At 42.9% G+C, this 17,467-nt stretch overlaps 1 protein-coding gene across 2 annotated transcripts in view; it reads left to right on the top strand.

Annotated features, from left to right (window-relative positions):
- chst11 (carbohydrate (chondroitin 4) sulfotransferase 11) overlaps positions 1 to 17,467 on the top strand; it is a 103,473-nt gene that overhangs the window by 67,192 nt on the left and 18,814 nt on the right. For both annotated transcript variants that reach the window (XM_005935322.2, XM_005935323.3), the window contains exon 2: positions 5,590 to 5,675. In XM_005935322.2, coding sequence (XP_005935384.2) covers positions 5,590 to 5,675 — 86 coding nt within the window. The remainder of the gene's footprint in view (positions 1 to 5,589; positions 5,676 to 17,467) is intronic.

Raw genomic sequence — 17,467 nt, 5'->3', positions numbered from 1 at the left:
GATGTTAATGAGTTTTTTGGGTTCATTGAGAACATGGTTGTTGTTCAATAATAAAATTATTCCTCAAAAATACAACTTGCCTAATAATTCTGCACTCTCTGTATATGCCATATCATAGACACTATAACTATATAACTTATATTCCACTTGTAGTTTAGACCTTATGCTCTCAAGTGGAGCACTAAAGTACTCAAAGTCACACAAACATGCTTTTACCTAAGCCCGAGCTTTACACAGTTGTTGTAGTTTAATGTGGAACTGAAGTCTGTCTGCACACACACAGTGTAGCCCACAGAGGTACGGCTAAAAAGTGACCTCATCCAGGAGATACTGTTGGAACTAATTCAAGAAGACAGAGTAAAGACTATTTTTGAAAGTATATTTTAACTGGTTACTCAATTAATCAGTGGAAAGATTAATACAGTACTCAATTACTAAAACCACCAGTAGCTGCAGTTCTCTTGAGCTAATCCACCAGAGACTAATGGACAGGAACTGGCTGCAGTATTTTCAGCTTTGGTCAGAGAGAAAAAACAAACCGACACTATTTCTGTACCTTTATTGTTCCTGACCGCGATCTCACTGCAGCGGTACATGCACTGAATTGCTTGCAACAGTGGGCCCCTCCCTCCCCAGGCCGGGTGCAGGGTGAGCCCTGGTAACCCTCTTTTTTGAAGAAGAAGAAGATTTTGCAACAGCTTGAAGAGAAAAGGGAAAACTTTGCAGCTGTGTGACATGCAGAGTGCCAGTATACATGTGACAGCTGATGCACCATACAGCTAATCAATAACCAAAGCTTTACTTTACTTAGTAATTCACTAATATCCACACGTGCTGTACAATATGCCACAGAACTGTCAAAAGCAAACTGTGCGTATTGAAGTTTCAGAAATGTTAACAAATAAAGGGTCAAAAGCAGAGCTGAAGATCTGCTTATTGGAAAAGTTTATGCATGTTTGTTTATACAAACAAACCATTGCCGTTAAATTTGAAGTATCTCTGACAAACATGCAGGGCCTGCATTTGTAACATGCTCGGCTCGCTGTAGCATTCGAAATGTGGCATTAGAAATGTACATGTTCATGTACGCTGAGAATCTGAGAGTCTGAAAGCTTCCACATCGTGCGTGTGTGTGTGTGTGTGTGTGTGTGCGTGCGTGCATGTGTGTGTATTATGATGGTGCACAATCAATACTGTCAGCACTGAGGAAATGAATGAGGTTCTGCTTTCCCGTGACCTTACCTGATTCCAGAGCTCAGGCATCCAGCCAGCTGGTGCAGGTGATGGTGGAGGTTCAGCCCAGTTCCCACTAATTAAGGAGCCAGGTGCTGGTAGAGGTGACCTTGTGTTCCTGTTGACTGGATTACATGCAGAGTTCGGGAAGCTGGTTTTCAGCCTTGTCGCACCAGTCCCAGGCCTTCATGCGCTGTGGCTGATCCATTACTTCAAGGTAACAGACACACGCAGGAATACTGGCAGACTAAAAAGTTCATTAGTACAGCTGTGCGTGGTGGCTGTGTATGTGATGCCTGGAGGCATCAGAGCAGAGAGATAAGGCCTGTGTGGACAGATTTAATATAACTTGTACATTTTGGTTTGTGTGTCTGTATGTGTGCTTGGGGCAAGTTCTGCACCATGTGAGGGATTTAGAAAGATGAGCTTTTCTCTCACTTCTTTCTCCAGGGTGGTCTCATTTGCACAAACCTACAGAGAAATTCGTTTTACCATAAAAATGGAAACACGTAGGCTGAATATAACAGCTCACTCCAGCTGATGGAAGCAGCTTCTGTATATATGTTCCTTCTTCCTGATGTCATGTGGTATCGCCACGTCTATCGCTACGGCCATCTTCTTCTGTTTGTCTACCACCACTATGTCCGTCTGTATCTGGAAGTCCCACAGGAACTTAGTTCTCCCATTTTGACCTCGGGACTTCCAGGTTATACTCGGCACAGATGTTCCTGTACACTATGCCGGCCACTTGGTTATGGCGTTCCATGTATGCCTTGCCTGCTAGCATCTTGCACCCTGCTGTTATGTGCTGGATTGTCTCTGGGGCATCTTTACACAGCCTGCACCTGGGGTCTTGCCTGGTGTGATAGACCCCAGCCTCTATGGATCTTGTACTCAGAGCTTGTTCTTGTGCTGCCATGATTAGTGCCTCTGTGCTGTCTTTCAGTCCAGCTTTGTCCAGCCACTGGTAGGATTTCTGGATATCAGCCACCTCCTCTATCTGCCGGTGCAGTGCCTGTCCTTCCATGATGGTTCCTCGTCTCCCTCCTCTTTCTTGGGTTTCTGCTGCCTGAGGTATTCACTGATAGATAAAATATATATATATATATATATATATATATATATATATATATATATATATATATTTTAGATATATATATATGTATATATATATACATATACATACATACTGCCAAGAGAAAAAAGAGAGCTGCCAAGAGAGATGAGACTGACGGTGGCAGTTGGTCAGATTCTATCTTTCTCTGTTATACAACTATACATATAACTGATGCACTTTAATGGCTTTTACTGGATGTATTTAAATGCTCTGTTATATTTTCATCATCCCTGTGGGAAGCTTCTTTGTGGTCACGTTGTATCTATTGACATAATGACGTTATATCTTTGTACATATTGACTACTATCCACGTTGTTAAAAAGTAAAATCATACCTTTCATTGAGTCTCTGGTTTGTCTCAGGCTTTTGCGTGTTTTTTCGTTGCAGTTGCGTTCCTCTGTGGTGTGGTTGCTTTCAGCCTCCTCTTTTATTTTATTGCATCAAGTTGTCTAAGAGCATGTGCTAAGATATATAATCATTTTCACCCAGGTAGTAAATAAGATTTGTTACATGTGTAACAGTGCTCTTATGTGGAGTAACAAGTGAAAGGTCCCCGCAATACAACTAGCTCATTTATGTCTATTCAAGCAAGCCTCTTCTTCAATTGTAGTGACTGTTACCGATGGCTGATTTATTATGGGCTCCATTCCAGTTAGCACTGGGTCCACTGGTGCTAGTGGATAAGAATCCCCCCAGCTGTGCAACCTGTCAGTGAACACAGTGCAATCACACACACTCAGACACTAAATCCTTATTACCTTGAGACCCACCTCAGGGCTGTGTCCACAGCAATCAGCAGTGGCCCACCGTCTGCTGATTCAGCTTGTACTGACTTACTGGTGCTGGAGACGTGTGTGTATGTGCTGGGTTTGAGCTGGCCTGTGGAAGCACCTAAAAGGCAAATACTATGCAACTGCGTTATTGTGCTGCGAGCTCTTGTTCTCCAAGCCAGCATTAATTGCCTATTTACAACGTCCACAGCAGGACGGAGTGCTGAACTGCATTATTAAACACCAGCTTTCACAAAACTATTATCAATCACGCTCTCGTGTGTGTCTGTGCATGGTTAATTGCACATAGCGTGTGTAAAGGCATCCCTCCTTTCTGTCTAGCATTCCCTTTGGTGTTTGAAGGTCATTGCTGTCTGCTGGGGCTCGTTACGCTAACAAGCACCGGCTCACTCCCTAGGGCTCTGTCAAAGGATTCATGTGAACAGAGGATTACACGTCTCTTACAGGGATCCAGGCCGTGCTCAGTTCCAGCCCCATCACACCCCATTCTTCAATTTTTAAGCAGGATTTGAAAAAATCAAGAGTCTCCTTTTCAGTTTTTTGCTTTGATGCTCTTGTGACGGAGGACGAGAGAGGCGAGGACACGCCCCTCAATCAGTCCTGATGGAAAGTTCTCCGCAACAGGAAAAATGAATCACTAAATAACATTCATAATAATAATGATGATGACACTGCAACGACATCTTCATCAGATATTGTGTACACGGGCTACATGTTTGCAGTCAACACATTTGTTAGATGCTGCAGATGAGCAAATATCCATTGTGACATTATCAGCTCTGCACAGCAGATTTGCAGCATGTCCAACGAGCACACAGACACACACCCTCATAAAGTGTAGGTCTAACAGGACAACGGTGTTTATCTGGCTTCTGATCCTGAATCGTTAACCAATAACTGATCATTAATTAGAAGCCACGCCCTCCATGTCATGCGCAAAACTGACAGCATCACAAAACTGTTCGAAATAGCATCTCTCTGTGGTCCAGTTGCTGCACTTTGTAGCCATTTAGTCTCTTTCTTGCATCTCTTTGTGGCAGAACTTTGTGGTTGTGTTCATATTTACTTCCACTGCTCGTTGCATCTCCACTGTTTTGTTCATTATTTCATCATCATTTCATCGTTGCGTTGTCTCTCTTTGTGTGTTTTGCAGCAGGTTTTTTGTGACTTTGTCTGCAATCACATTGTGTCTCTCAGTTTTCTTTTGGAGTATTTGATGTCTTTTGTGTCTCTCTGGTAATTTTGTCTTTTTCATCCCTTTGTTCCTCTTTATTGCAGCACCTCTGTCTTTCTGGGACTTCCTCAGCCTCTGAGCCCTGTGGCCTGTGTGCAGAAGGCCTGTGGACCATCCATTTCAAACATACAGCGTATATAAAACTGTGTGTTTGACTGCTTTGTTTTCATATAATTATAATAGTTCTTAACCCATAAGAAGTCTGTGGTGTTTAGAAACAGGTCTGGCTATTATTTTAACCCCTGATCAGTTGAACAGGATCAGTGTGCTTTAAACATACTCTGTTGTCCACGTATAATCCTACTTTGTTGCTTTGTGGTTGGCAAACATGCTGTGAAACCTGATTCACAGATGGAAACTCGCCGTAGAAATGAATGTACATCTCTTGTTATTCTCATCGTTAGCTTTCCTGATGGCAAGAACACGCGTTCATCCACGAACACGAGGCAGATGACGTGCAGAACAAAGTGCTATTAAACCCTCGGCTTTCTCGTTAGCGGTTCCTTTCCTTTCCTGTTGATCCTGCGCCGTTCTTGTGCGCTTTTGCGTCCAGAGTAATTGGAGAGAGTGTGCTGGCCGAGGCAAAGTGTTGCGCTGGCTGCTCCCACTGAGCCGGTGCCAGCAGCTACTGCTCTGTATCGAGTTGTATAAAGAGCTGAGATCCAGCCAAATAAACACTGAACTGTGGCTTTGCCCTTGGCATATAGTCACTGCTCTCATTATTTATCCCTGTAGCTTTCTGCTTGCCACTTGCAGCAGTTGGTTGTTCAAGGTGATGCTTCCACATGTGGGATATTCAAGGAAGGGAGTAAAAAATAAAGGGAAGCTGGGATTTAATCTTTCATCAGTCAAAGGATAACAGCCCCCTTGGATGTAGACAGACTCGTGTTCAGTGTGAGGAATAAAAGGCGTTACTATTGTGTAATTACCACATGTGGCCACAGTCACCGCTGCTGAGCAGCTATGAGCTGAGATCACAGACTGTATAGAAAGGATGGATGGACGCTTGGAGCCAGCCTCAAGTGTCGCCTCCACGAACAGCTGGCGTTCTCACACTGATAGCTGCATGAAAAATAATCCAAGCCAAACGATATGTTTTTATATAGGATGACGTGTGTTCTGCACTGCATGCTGTCAAAATGATTGCTGTGTCAGAACAGCTGCAGTAAGTCTGAATGTCCTCCGTTCTTACTGGAGCATCATCTGTTTTCCAGTCATGCGGAGGAACCCCTTCATGGTGGAAGGCTGCTGTAGGAAAGGATCCCGCAATGCCCTGCAGGAGCTCTACAACCCCACACAGGTAGGACACTGTCCCACTTCCATAAGCGCCCTTGTCATCTCCTTATCACCACCTGCATCTGTTTTCACATTTGTATTTTACTCCAGGTTTTCGCCTGAAGAAGGCGGTGGAAGAAGGCCTATATTTGTTTTTGCCTGCATGTTTAGAAGGCAGATTTTTTCTTTTCTAACTGTTGGTGCCCACAGGACTGATGCTCAGTCTTTACCTGAGGAAACAGCTGACTGCTTGTGAAAGCTCAGCATAATGATTGATTCTCCGTCTCTTGGTCAGGAAATGTTGCCGGCCTCAGGTGATAAGTCATCCCGATTGTATCATAAATGAGAGCAGACAATAAATCACAAGAAAGGACAGAGGTTTTTCTCAGGTCTCACAATTTACCCTTTTCAAGGACAGTGAGGAAATGACAAACTCCTACTAGAAGCTCTTTTCTGCAGCATTTTTTCATATCGCATAAACAGCGAGACTATTACAGTGCTGTCATGTCTGTCCCAGCCAGTGAAACCTTGCTTCATCTCATTTTTCACGATTTAAAACGCTTTACAGGATGACGACCATCTGACCGCACGCTGCCTGCTATAACAGTGTGATTGCCAGCATGAAATGAAAGCATATAATGTGATGCCATTTTAATGGCTCGAGTTTTACTGGACAGTTTACAGTGAAGAGACTGACGCAGGAAAAATCAGAAGGAGATGCAGACACAGGCCTCAGCCTCGTCGGTTTATGCTAACAATTAAAGAAGCAAAGGACATAAAATAGAGAACACCTACCATATGAATGACTTTAAGAGCAATGGCTGGGATAAAATCAAATGAATCAAACCATATCAGTGGTTTTGCACATTACTCCTGAGCATATGCTATGTTTGCTACGATTTCCTATCACCCAGAGAGCTTTTTAATTCAAGGGTAAAAAGAAGCTTTGGCAGCACTTTAAATGTAGCTGCCAACAGTGCTGCGTTCATAAGCTATACTGAACTGAAGGGGGACCAGAGAAAAGCAAATGTTTTAAAAGGATGGCACTAACAAAGTCATTGCTAACTTTAATACCATGTATAGAATATTCTTATAGGTTTTATATTTCATGGAAAAATGAGTCTAGTGAAAACTGCAACAATCTGTGCCCAGTCTGTTAATGCTCACAGAAGAAGGATTTGGCAGTGATGGCTATTATTTTGACCTGAAAAGTCTAAAATTCTCCCATAAAGTAGAAAAAATAAATAAAGTTCAGCACTCGGTCTAGTTCAGTTTGTCCCTCTCAGATGAATCTTCACTTGTGTCGGTGTGCTGCTTCAAACACACGGTTACAAAATGCTCCAGTTTGGATAAACATGCATTAAAGCGAATGCAGCATACAGATAAAGTATGACCGGAAAAATGGATGCAAGATGAAAGGAAATGCTAACATACAACAATGTGTTTCATTTTAACGCATTCAGCCAACCTGATGAGCTGAGGAGGGCTGCTGCAGAGTTCAGGCGCTGCGTCCTGAAAGGTGTGGTCACCTCTTAGTTTAAAATAACAGCGTGCTGCAGTCAAAAGGTTACTATCAAATATCAGAGAGACGAGTCGTCAGTTGGTCCAAATTATTAGGTACCACTATAGGATTGGTCTATGCAGTGTTTCAGGTACAGCAGACATCCTTACACAGACGTGCATGTACACAGAACTGAGTGCAGCCAGGTTGGTGCTGGACGTCACACTCTGTCAAGCTGAACCCTGCATGTCCTGCCAGCAAGAGGAACTGACCCTCTTTTGATTGTTCCCTTTGTGTAATACCAGAGCCTCTACAGTGTAGGGCCGAACAAGATGAACAGCTTGTGTGGGGAGGCGCAGGCGCGTGTTTGGAGGCGAGGTCCCACGCCTGAAATTCAGATACTTTATCTCCAATTAGAATTCGAGTGTTTTACCTTCTTGGAATGTAACTTTTTATCTGGACGGTGTATCATCAATATGTTTAGTTTTCATGAGAAAACTGGAAACTACAGCATGTAAAGTAGGCCGTAGGTGAACCAGCGAGTGTGGCTGCACAGGTATGAGTCTTCTTGACTTCAAACAGCCTGCATCAGAGAGGGGAACGTTCAAAGAAACCCTGCTTGCTGTGATAATGAAACTGTGCCTCGATGTTCACTGTGATGGATTACCAATCTCAAGCAAGTGAGCTGAAACCAATGAGTGCCTCGAAGGTAGAAAATCAATTCAACAACTTAATGTTCAAAAGATGGTTGAAAGGATGGAAAGTGTACACGTTTTGCAGTATCAACTAAATCAGGCACATTTTGGAGCACTGTGGAGATGCACATTTTGTGCAGCTGTGGCTCTCGTGGCTGAGCGCGACCTGCCAGCAGTGCAGTCACTGAGGAGAGGAGCATGACAGGAGGACACTGCTGGAGGTGATGGTGATAGATTGGATAGTTGCTGCTCCTCTTCTGTTCTCTGATCAATGTCCTACCATCTATCACTTCCTGTCTGCATGCCTCTTTCTTCTGCCGCTAACCCCGACAGTGTCTTACCTCACGCTTCCTGTTGTCCTTTATTCACTGTGTTCTGCTGCGTGCTGTCTCAGGCTGTCCCTCATCCTCTCCCTCTCTCCGTTTCCATTTCACTGTTGGCCATTTATCACCCAGGACCTTTTAAAAGCATACCGTAGGAATTTAAACGGTTTGCTGGACAGCTAAGATTAGACCAGGTGCACATGGGCCCGGCGTTAGTTGATTTTCCCTGGATGATTTTTCCCACTCATGTGAAGCACCATTGATATATTTCTATGTAGAGGAGGCTTCTAGTGCAGCTAGGGTAAATTTTAGCAGGGTGCTTGGGGTCAGTGGTCAAAGAGAGGTGTGTGTGTGTGTGTGTGTGTGTGTGTGTGTGTGTGTGTGTGTGAGTGTTGTGTGTCTTTGTGTTTGTGTGTGTGTGTGTGTGTCTGTGTGTGTGTGTGTGTGTGAGTGTGTGTGTGTGTTGTGTGTGTGTGTGTGTGTTGTGTGTGTAGTGTGTGTCTGTGTGTTGTGTGTGTGTGTGTGTGTGTGTTTGTGTGTGTGTGTGTGTGTGTGTCTGTGTGTGTGTGTGTGTGTTGTGTGTGTGTTGTCTGTCTGTCTGTGTGTGTGTGTCTGTGTCTGTGTGTGTGTTTCTCTTTCTGTGTGTGTGTGTGTGTGTGTATGTGTGTGTGTGTGTGTGTGTGTGTGTGTCTGTGTGTGTGTGTGTGTGTGTGTGTGTGTGTGTGTGAGTGTGTATGTGTGTGTGTGTGTCTGTGTGTGTGTGTGTGTGTGTGGTGTGTGTGTGTGTGTGTGTCTGGGTGTCTGTGTCTGTTGTGTGTCTGTGTTGTGTGTGTGTGTCTGTGTGTGTGTTGTCTGCGTGTGTCTGTGTGTGTGTGTGTGTGTGTGTGTGTGTCTGTTTGGTGTCTGTGTGTCTGTGTGTGTGTGTGTGTGTGTGTGTGTGTGTGTGTGTGTGTGTGTGTTGTGTGTGTGTCTGTGTGTGTGTGTGTGTGTGTCGGTGTGTGTGTGTCTGTGTGTGTCTGTGTGTGTGTGTGTGTGTCTGTGTGTGTGTGTGTGTGTGTCTGTGTGTGTGTGTGTGTGTGTCGTGTGTGTGTGTCTGTGTGTGTGTGTGTGTGTGTTTGTCTGTGTGTGTGTCTGTGTGTGTCTGTGTGTGTGTGTGTGTGTGTGTGTCTGTGTGTGTGTGTGTGTCTGTGTGTGTGTGTGTGTCGTTGTGTGGGTGTGTGTGTGTGTCTGTGTGTGTCTGTGTGTGTGTGTGTGTGTTTGTCTTGTGTTTCTGTTGTGTCTGTGTCTGTGTGTGTCTGTGTGTGTCTGTGTGTGTGTGTCTGTGTGTGTGTCTGTGTGTGTGTGTGTGTGCGTCAAGTGAAAAACAGAATCATAAATAGAAATAAATGTAAGACTGCTATAAATATGAAAACCTCACTTTGTGCTTTTAGTGCATCTGTAATCCACTTTTACAAAACATAAACTTTGCGAGCAGCAGCCTACACGCTGGCTACACAGCGACCTCATGCAGTCATTCACAGTAGCAGGTTTACGCAGACTGTAGGCGTGTTTCCATCCACCTGTTTTTATTTTTAACTGCTGCATGATAGAAACGATAGAAACGAAATGCAGAAAATCTAATGAAACTTCAAAATATTGGAACCAGTTTAAATAGGTGGCATCCTTGCTAGTGAACAACATCATGTCTCTATATACGGTATTAATCATGCATACAGCAACAGGGTCCATGTCCTCAGGCCGTTCTGTCAGCAGGGCCGTGCTGTCTGAGGTATGATTCATGTGACTGGCAAACACAGCCTGCACACACCAGCATCACTGCTGACAGGCCTGCAGCTTTACTGTTATTATTTGCATGTAGAGATTTACTCATATTCATATCTATAATTTCCCAGCGTCACTTTTAATACACAGCTCCAGAGTTTATTAAACAAAAGTAAATGAAAGCTTCCCGTGCAGTATTCTCATTTACCCACTCAGCTCCTCGCAGCCCTTTAATATGCTACTCTGTAATAATCTGCACTCCTCTCTCTCCGCGCCGCTCTCTTCTTTTGGATGTTTTTGCTTTCAGCTAATACATGCTCGCTGGTTTTCTTACAAAAAAGCTCACTTTAAATAAATCTGAAGTCAAGTGTTTAATTCAGGGCTTAACTTCCCTCTTATTGAGCCCTGGAGGCGCAGAAGGCGGGAGCTACAAGGTCTCGCTTAGACTTCCAAAAGCCCAATGACACCCTCGTCTTTGTGACTTGAACCTGTGTGTTTTTAGAATACATTATATTAAAGCTAAGCTCTGACTCCTCAGAGATAGTTTCATTAACCACAATTTAAATCAGATGCTGAATGTAATTAAGTAATTTAACGTGGCCACATGTGGTCAGATTACATCTAAATACAGTAAAGAAACCTGCTAATGATCCTTCTTCCTTTTTATCCTCCAACCAGCAATGACAGGCTGGCTCACAGAGGCAGTTATAACAGATTATACCAGCTCACTCATTAATGCTGAATCAGAAATCAGACTTGATGCTCAGATCTGTGCCGTAGTAAAAGGAATGACTCAGCTAATGTAGGCTAACATCGTCTATGTGTGTTCATTGTGTTTGTGCTGAGGGATCCAAGGATACACAGATGCTTCAAGTTGTTTTGATGATCCATCTGTTTGGGCTTAAAACAATAGTTTGCCTTAATCATACTGCTGTTGTCTCCTAATCACATCCATATCCACCACTGACATTAGGGCTGCTCGATTATGGCAAAAATGATAATCACGATTATTTTCACTGAAATTGAGATCTCGATTATTTGACAATATTTATTTAACAATAATAGGCAGCACGGTGGCACGGTGGTTAGCACTGTTGCCGCACAGCAAGAAGGTCCTGAGTTCAATTCCACCATCAGGCCGGGGTCTTTCTGTGTGGAGTTTGCATGTTCTCCCCGTGTTTGCGTGGGTTCTCTCCGGGTACTCCGGCTTCCTCCCACCGTCCAAAGACATGCAGCTTGTGGGGATAGGTTAATTGGATAATCCAAATTGCCACTAGGTGTGAATGTGAGTGAATGTGAGTGTGAATGGTTGTCTGTCCCTGTGTGTTGGCCCTGCGACAGACTGGCGACCTGTCCAGGGTGTACCCCGCCTCTCGCCCTATGACAGCTGGGATAGGCTCCAGCGCCCCCCGCGACCCTGAAAAGGATAAGCGGAAGCGAATGGATGGATGGATGGATGGAATAACAATGTGTTGAATAATGACTTTAAAGATTGTCAAAAAATAATATAAAATAGTGCAAATACTGATAACAGTGCAAATGTTTGCAATATAAGAAATAAATGAAAAATGTAAACATCTGTGTTTAGTGAACTTTGCAGTGTTGCTCTGTGGTGCAGCTACTGTAGCAAAGTTTACACACTGTGTCTACTTGATCCACGTCTGACTGAACCCATAATGTTTCCACACCACTGAAGGTTTTTTTTACCTCTTTTCAACCAACAGCAGTCACTCTCCTCTCCAAATAACTTCTGCTCAGCTTTCCGAGCTTCCCTCGGGTCCTCTTAATCAGCGGTCCCCAACCCCCGGGCCTCGGACCGGTACCGGTCCGTGAGTCGTTTGGTACCGGGCCGCGAGAGTTGAGGCTCAGGTGTGAAATGTCTGGTTTTCAGGGTTTTTATCGGTTTTCAGCGTTATTTTGTTATCGTTTTTATCGTTAACTCGGTTTTCCTGGGTCTTTTCACGTGTGTTATGAATAAATCTTCTTTTTTCGGTACCGGTACTAGTTTTATTTTGTTGTATTTATCCGCGACACCTTAAAGGCCGGTCCGTGAAAATATTGTCGGGCATAAACCGGTCCGTGGCGCAAAAAAGGTTGGAGACCGCTGCTCTTAATTGTTGTGACACGTGTTCGAAATGCAGAGAGGTGCGCTCGATTTGCCACACGGAGCAGCGCGAGAGTAAAGCACGAGGGAGGGGCTAATAATCGGCTCAGTCATTTTTAATGATCGTTGAAAGCCCAGATCGTAATCGTGATTAAAATTCGATTAATTGAGCAGCTCTAACTGACATCATAAAGTCCAAATGCCAGGATTTCTTCTGAAGTGCATTTAATAAAAGTTAGAGAATTATTTTCTTGTTGTTACTACAAACTTTCTGCCATTTCTGCTGCCAGAAAACATGCATGAGTTTGTCCAAAAGTAACAGGACAGTCTGATAAGAAAAATACAATCGTTCAGAGTTATGCAGGTTTCTTGGCTTGTTGGTGACTTCTTCTCATCAACGTTAAGTTGAAAGCCGAACAGTTCAGATATGCATGGTTGTAATAATAGTTTTTAAACTGAGTATGAAGGTGGCCACAAGGTCAGCGGTTCAATCCCCAGATCCTCCAGTTTGTAATGTGAGGCATCCTTGGGCAAGTCCTGACCCCTGACCCCTGGGTTGCCCCTAAACCATTCATCAGTGTGTGTGTGTGTGTGCATCACATTTTGGGGTTATATATTTTTAAAAACGCTGGTTATCTCAGTGTTGGTGTCTCACTCTTTTCTCACATTTCCTGTGCTCGCTGTGGAGTCAGCTGACATGTCAGAGTAGCTCCCACTTGAATGTCAGGATCCATGTTTATACTCACTTCACTGGTTAGTGCTGGCTGATAGGTGCATTGAAATCCTTTTTATTTGAATGGAATGACTTATTTGAAGAGATGAATATGTTGGATTGAACTATGCGCAGCACTGTGTTAAAAGAAGAGCACCAAAAAACCCATGAATTCTTGCTCTTTCCTAGATTTCCTCAGCTAGCAGTGACGGCAGAATTTAAATGTCCTGAGAAAACATCTTAAATTCTGTGAGAAAGTCGAGTACAGCACAAAGAAGCCTGAGATGAAACCCATGACAGGTCCACAGCAGCATAGCGAGCGGTTAGAGCACAAGTTTCACTATCAGTTTAAACATGTACTGTTTATAGCTGTGGAGTTTAACTTAGATAATGCCAGAAAATAACTGCTCAGAGGTGTTTCCAGATGACTGCAGAGTGACAAAACAAGGCGTTTTGTAGGGAGACTTTCATTCCAGGTATCTCGTTTCATAATGGCTGAACATTTGAACTGGAATTAAACTCCATACCTGCTAAAGATACCATTCTGTCAAAGGATACAGAGGAGTCTTTTTACAGCTCTGTTCATTCATCCTCTTTCATTTCAGCTTTATACTGACATAGCAGGGAATTAGCATTAAAAGATGGGTCAATGACAAAACCTGAATCTGACTAAACTTTTGCCACTTACCGTTCAGACTTTATCAGGTAACGTGCTGCATTCTGGTCCAACAGCCCTTTTGTAGTAACTTGAAACGGTTTCCTTTCTGTTACTGACGTAATTTGGAACGACTGAACAAATAAATTGATTTGAACGTTAAAAGGGGGCTAAAGTCAGTGGGTTATTTGTTAAATGTAAAAGTTTGAAATAGGAGGATTTATAATACCCACATCAAGATTCTGAACGACAGAAACTCGTGAACCAAAAACGTAATTTAGGTATAAAAGCTGCATGAAAGTGAAAAAATAGCAGTTCCATACATCTCAAACATGCTTCTTGACTCTATGACCTCCTGATAATCACACTCAAGTTGCATTTTCAGACGACATAGCGCTCTATGACTCATCACACCAAAGCAGCTGACCAATCAACAAGGCTCAACGAAAGAAGCCCGCCTCCCACAACAAATGATATTTGTTGTGTCAGCCAAACTGGACATTCAATAAACAGGGTCCACCTCTGACAAGCAAAGAAGGCTGTTGTAGACCAAACTGCACATTAGTTCATATTGAACATCATGTAGGGTTGCATGTTTCAGACCAGACATCATTAGACTTTAACCATGCTGTGCAGACAGGTCGTTTTACTGCTTCATAAATAAATGTAATCAGTGAAAAGAGGAAAGTGTCTCTGTGTGTCTGTGACACTAATACCTGTCTGGCTGTTTCACCAGCTGCAGATACGCCTCTAACCCTGCAATCCACTCACTGCAATTGTGCGTGTGTGTGTGCGTGCACTCCCTGGAATTGGCACCCTGGGCCAGATTATGCAGGAACACAGCAGCTGAGACTGGCACAGACTTGAAAGAAGCGTCACACCTTTCACCCACAGCAAAAAAGCCAAAGCAGCTGTCTTGAGTGTTCCTCTGCTGTAAAGCCATCAGACCGGAGCACAGTCATACGCTGTGGGTGTGGGTTCTAAGATGTGTGCGCAGGAAGCTGGATAAGTCACTCTGGGTTTAAAGACAAAGGGATTTAGAGGAGGAGGCTTTACTCTTTTTTGTCTCTGCCTATCTCTACAGGCTGCATATAAACAGGCTGAAGAAAGGCGGTGAAAAGAGAGAGACAAAGGGATTTAAAGGGGATGAGTGCTCTGTTTTGCTCTCGGAGAAGATAAACTGTGTGCATGAAAGAGGAGCTATAGTACAGAAGCCGTAGAGAAATGGATTAGAGAAATGCATAAATAAGACTTTGTGTGTCATCGAGATCAAAAAGCAAATGTTTTGTGATCTTGAAATTACAAGCTTGTTTACTTAAAACTATAAAATAATTATATTGTGTGTAGAGCTGGGCGATATGAGATTTTTTCATATCACGATATGTTTTTTTCATTTCAGGCGATAACGATATCTATCACGATATCAGCCAAATAACTATATTTGTAAGATTTAAATGTGCCGTTGCTCACAAGTAAAATGTGAAATAATCAGCAGCTTGTTTTTATTTAAATATTTATTTCCCATAATAAGTTCAACAGGGTAGATGTACTTAAGGAACATGAGACTTTTTCAGATAAATAAAGGCAAATATTGCAAACTACACAAAAGGCAGCCGCTAAAGCGTTTAAGTTTCAAAATAGAACAAACGAAACAGACTAAACTGTCAATTCCACTTAGAAACAAAATATTAATTCTAAAAATAAATCTTAGTTTGTTTTACAGAAGAACAGACAAAACTGACTAACTTTTGTCAATATCAAATAAACTGAGAACTAAAAGGAAATTCTCAATCTCTCCTTGTTGTATAGCTGAGCTTTTCAAACAGTTTTAACAGTTACTTTAGTCTGACAAAAGCCGAATGACGAATTAGCGCTTCCAGTCAGAGACTGAGGCTACGTCCACACGTACACGGGTATTTTTGAAAACGGAGATTTTCCGTTTTCGTTTTAAAAAATAATCCCGTCCACACATAAAGGCAGAAATGAAGGAAAACGCTGCTATGAACATGCCAAAGCAGCAGGTGGCGCTAGATTCCTAACCGTGCAGAAATGTTGGCCAATCAGAAGTCTAGAAGCCTCGGTGGGAAAAAGTAAACAAAGCTGGGGCATAGAAGCAGAACCGAGTCGTATGTGTGGAGGACAGTAACTGTGTGTATATGTAAGCATTTAAACACTGCAGAGAGTAGAATTAACAGTAACAGTATTGTAGAAATTCATTTCACCGAAACAATAACGTGGCGCACAGTGTGACGCATGCACCAGTTTATTGTATTTCCAGACTTGCTTTCGGCACAATTTACAGTGCACGCTACTCTGTTTTTTGTCAGACTTGAAATAGCCGAAATACCTTCACACTACGGAACTTCTATGGCTCTTCCGTTCGACAATCTCTCCGGCGTTGGAACCATCATCTGTTTTCTCTTCGGTCACGCTCGGTTGATTTTTCTAGTCGGCACACTCATTTCCTCCATTACCCGCTGGCTGCTTCCCAAACAAACACACGTGCGGCTTGGCACTTGTGCTGTACGTAACAAGTCACGCGACGTGACGCTGCGGCTGTGATTGGTTCGGCTCTGCGCTACTTAATTTGGATTGGCTGACCTTTTTTTTTTTTTTTTTTTTTTTTTTTTTTTGAGGACAAGAGCGGCGAGGTCTATCGCAATAGCTTAATTTCTCTATCGAGTAAAAGTTATATCGCGATACATATCGTTATCGTTCTATCGCCCCGCTCTAATTGTGTGGTTACACGAAGTTCAAACCAAGCTCGATTCCAGCAGACGTCCTTCCAGAAGGCCTTTGGCTCACTACTTTGAATTTTTAGAAAAACTAATCTTGAATTGTTTTTTGTGATTCCACCTTGGTCTTCTTTCGTATGTAACTGTGCATTAAAGTAAGTTATAGTGCTCATTAACATTACCTGCTCCACACTAAGCTTTCATAGTGCAGTGGAAAGTCCCCGAAACTGTGAGACGCACCTACTGCAGGCAGAAGAAAGCACAGCAATGTTTTTCCTGCTGTCTCAGGTATGCGATGGATTCTCAGAGGAGAATATTTTACAGCAAAAAGTGATTCAGCTGACAGATATTTCGATCTATGCCAAAAATTAAAATACTGCAAAATGAGAGATGCGACACCTGAACTCAGGTCTTAATGGAAAGTCTGATTCATCCCAAATTGGGTGTGACGGTGTTGGTTGCTGTTGGTTGCTTTCCAGAGACAAACACTTATGTTCTTGAATCTTGAAGTCCTGCAAGATGATGAGTTTGTATTAGTTAGTCTTCATAAAAGTAGCTGACAGTGGAGTTTCTGGCTGCAGCAGTAGCTACTGTGTTAAGTCTTGGTTGTAAGTGGACAGTTTTCCCATATTTTACCTGGTCTGTGGTGCTATTTATCCTTAAAGAGTGTTTTGGTGTGAGTTGTCCAGTTTGGGAGATAAATATGTCTGAGTTCTGTGAAATCAAAAAAAGATATTACAAGCTCAGCAGTAAAATCTCAACCAAGCAAATGAAGCAAAAAATCCACTTGGACCTGAGCAGTGTCATGTCAGTAATACACTCAGGGTCCACTCTGATTAGTTACACCTCGTTAGTGTGGGGTTAGAATTGCCCTTATTCTTCATGGGATAGATTCAGTTCATTCAATCTGCTCGGCCCTCTTCTCATCAACAAGACATTTTACCCATCGAGTTGCTGCTCACTGGACATTTTCTCTTTTTCGAAGCACTCTCTGTAAATGCTAAAGATGGCTGCGTGGGAAATTCCCAGCAGTTTAGCAGTTTCTGAATTACTCATATTAGTATGTCTGGTACCAACAGCAACACAACGTTAAAAATCACTTAAACCATTTGCTTGGTGCTCAGTCTGAACTTCAGCAACTCAACTCGACCCTTTCTGCAAGCCTAAATGCACCGAGGCTGCTTTCATGTGATTGGCTGATAACATATTTGCATTACCAAGTGTAACAGAGTAGAGAATACGATTTTTTTCCCTTTCTCTCTTCCTTTTATATATATAGAGATTGAAAATGTGACGTCATTCAGGGATAAAACCGCAAAGGATTCTGGGAA

The sequence above is a fragment of the Haplochromis burtoni genome, unplaced genomic scaffold (genome assembly GCF_018398535.1).
Source record: "Haplochromis burtoni strain Fernald_Lab_line unplaced genomic scaffold, NCSU_Asbu1 Contig_193, whole genome shotgun sequence".
In the NCBI taxonomy this organism is placed as follows: domain Eukaryota; kingdom Metazoa; phylum Chordata; class Actinopteri; order Cichliformes; family Cichlidae; genus Haplochromis; species Haplochromis burtoni.
This window is presented reverse-complemented; position numbering and strand designations above follow the sequence as displayed.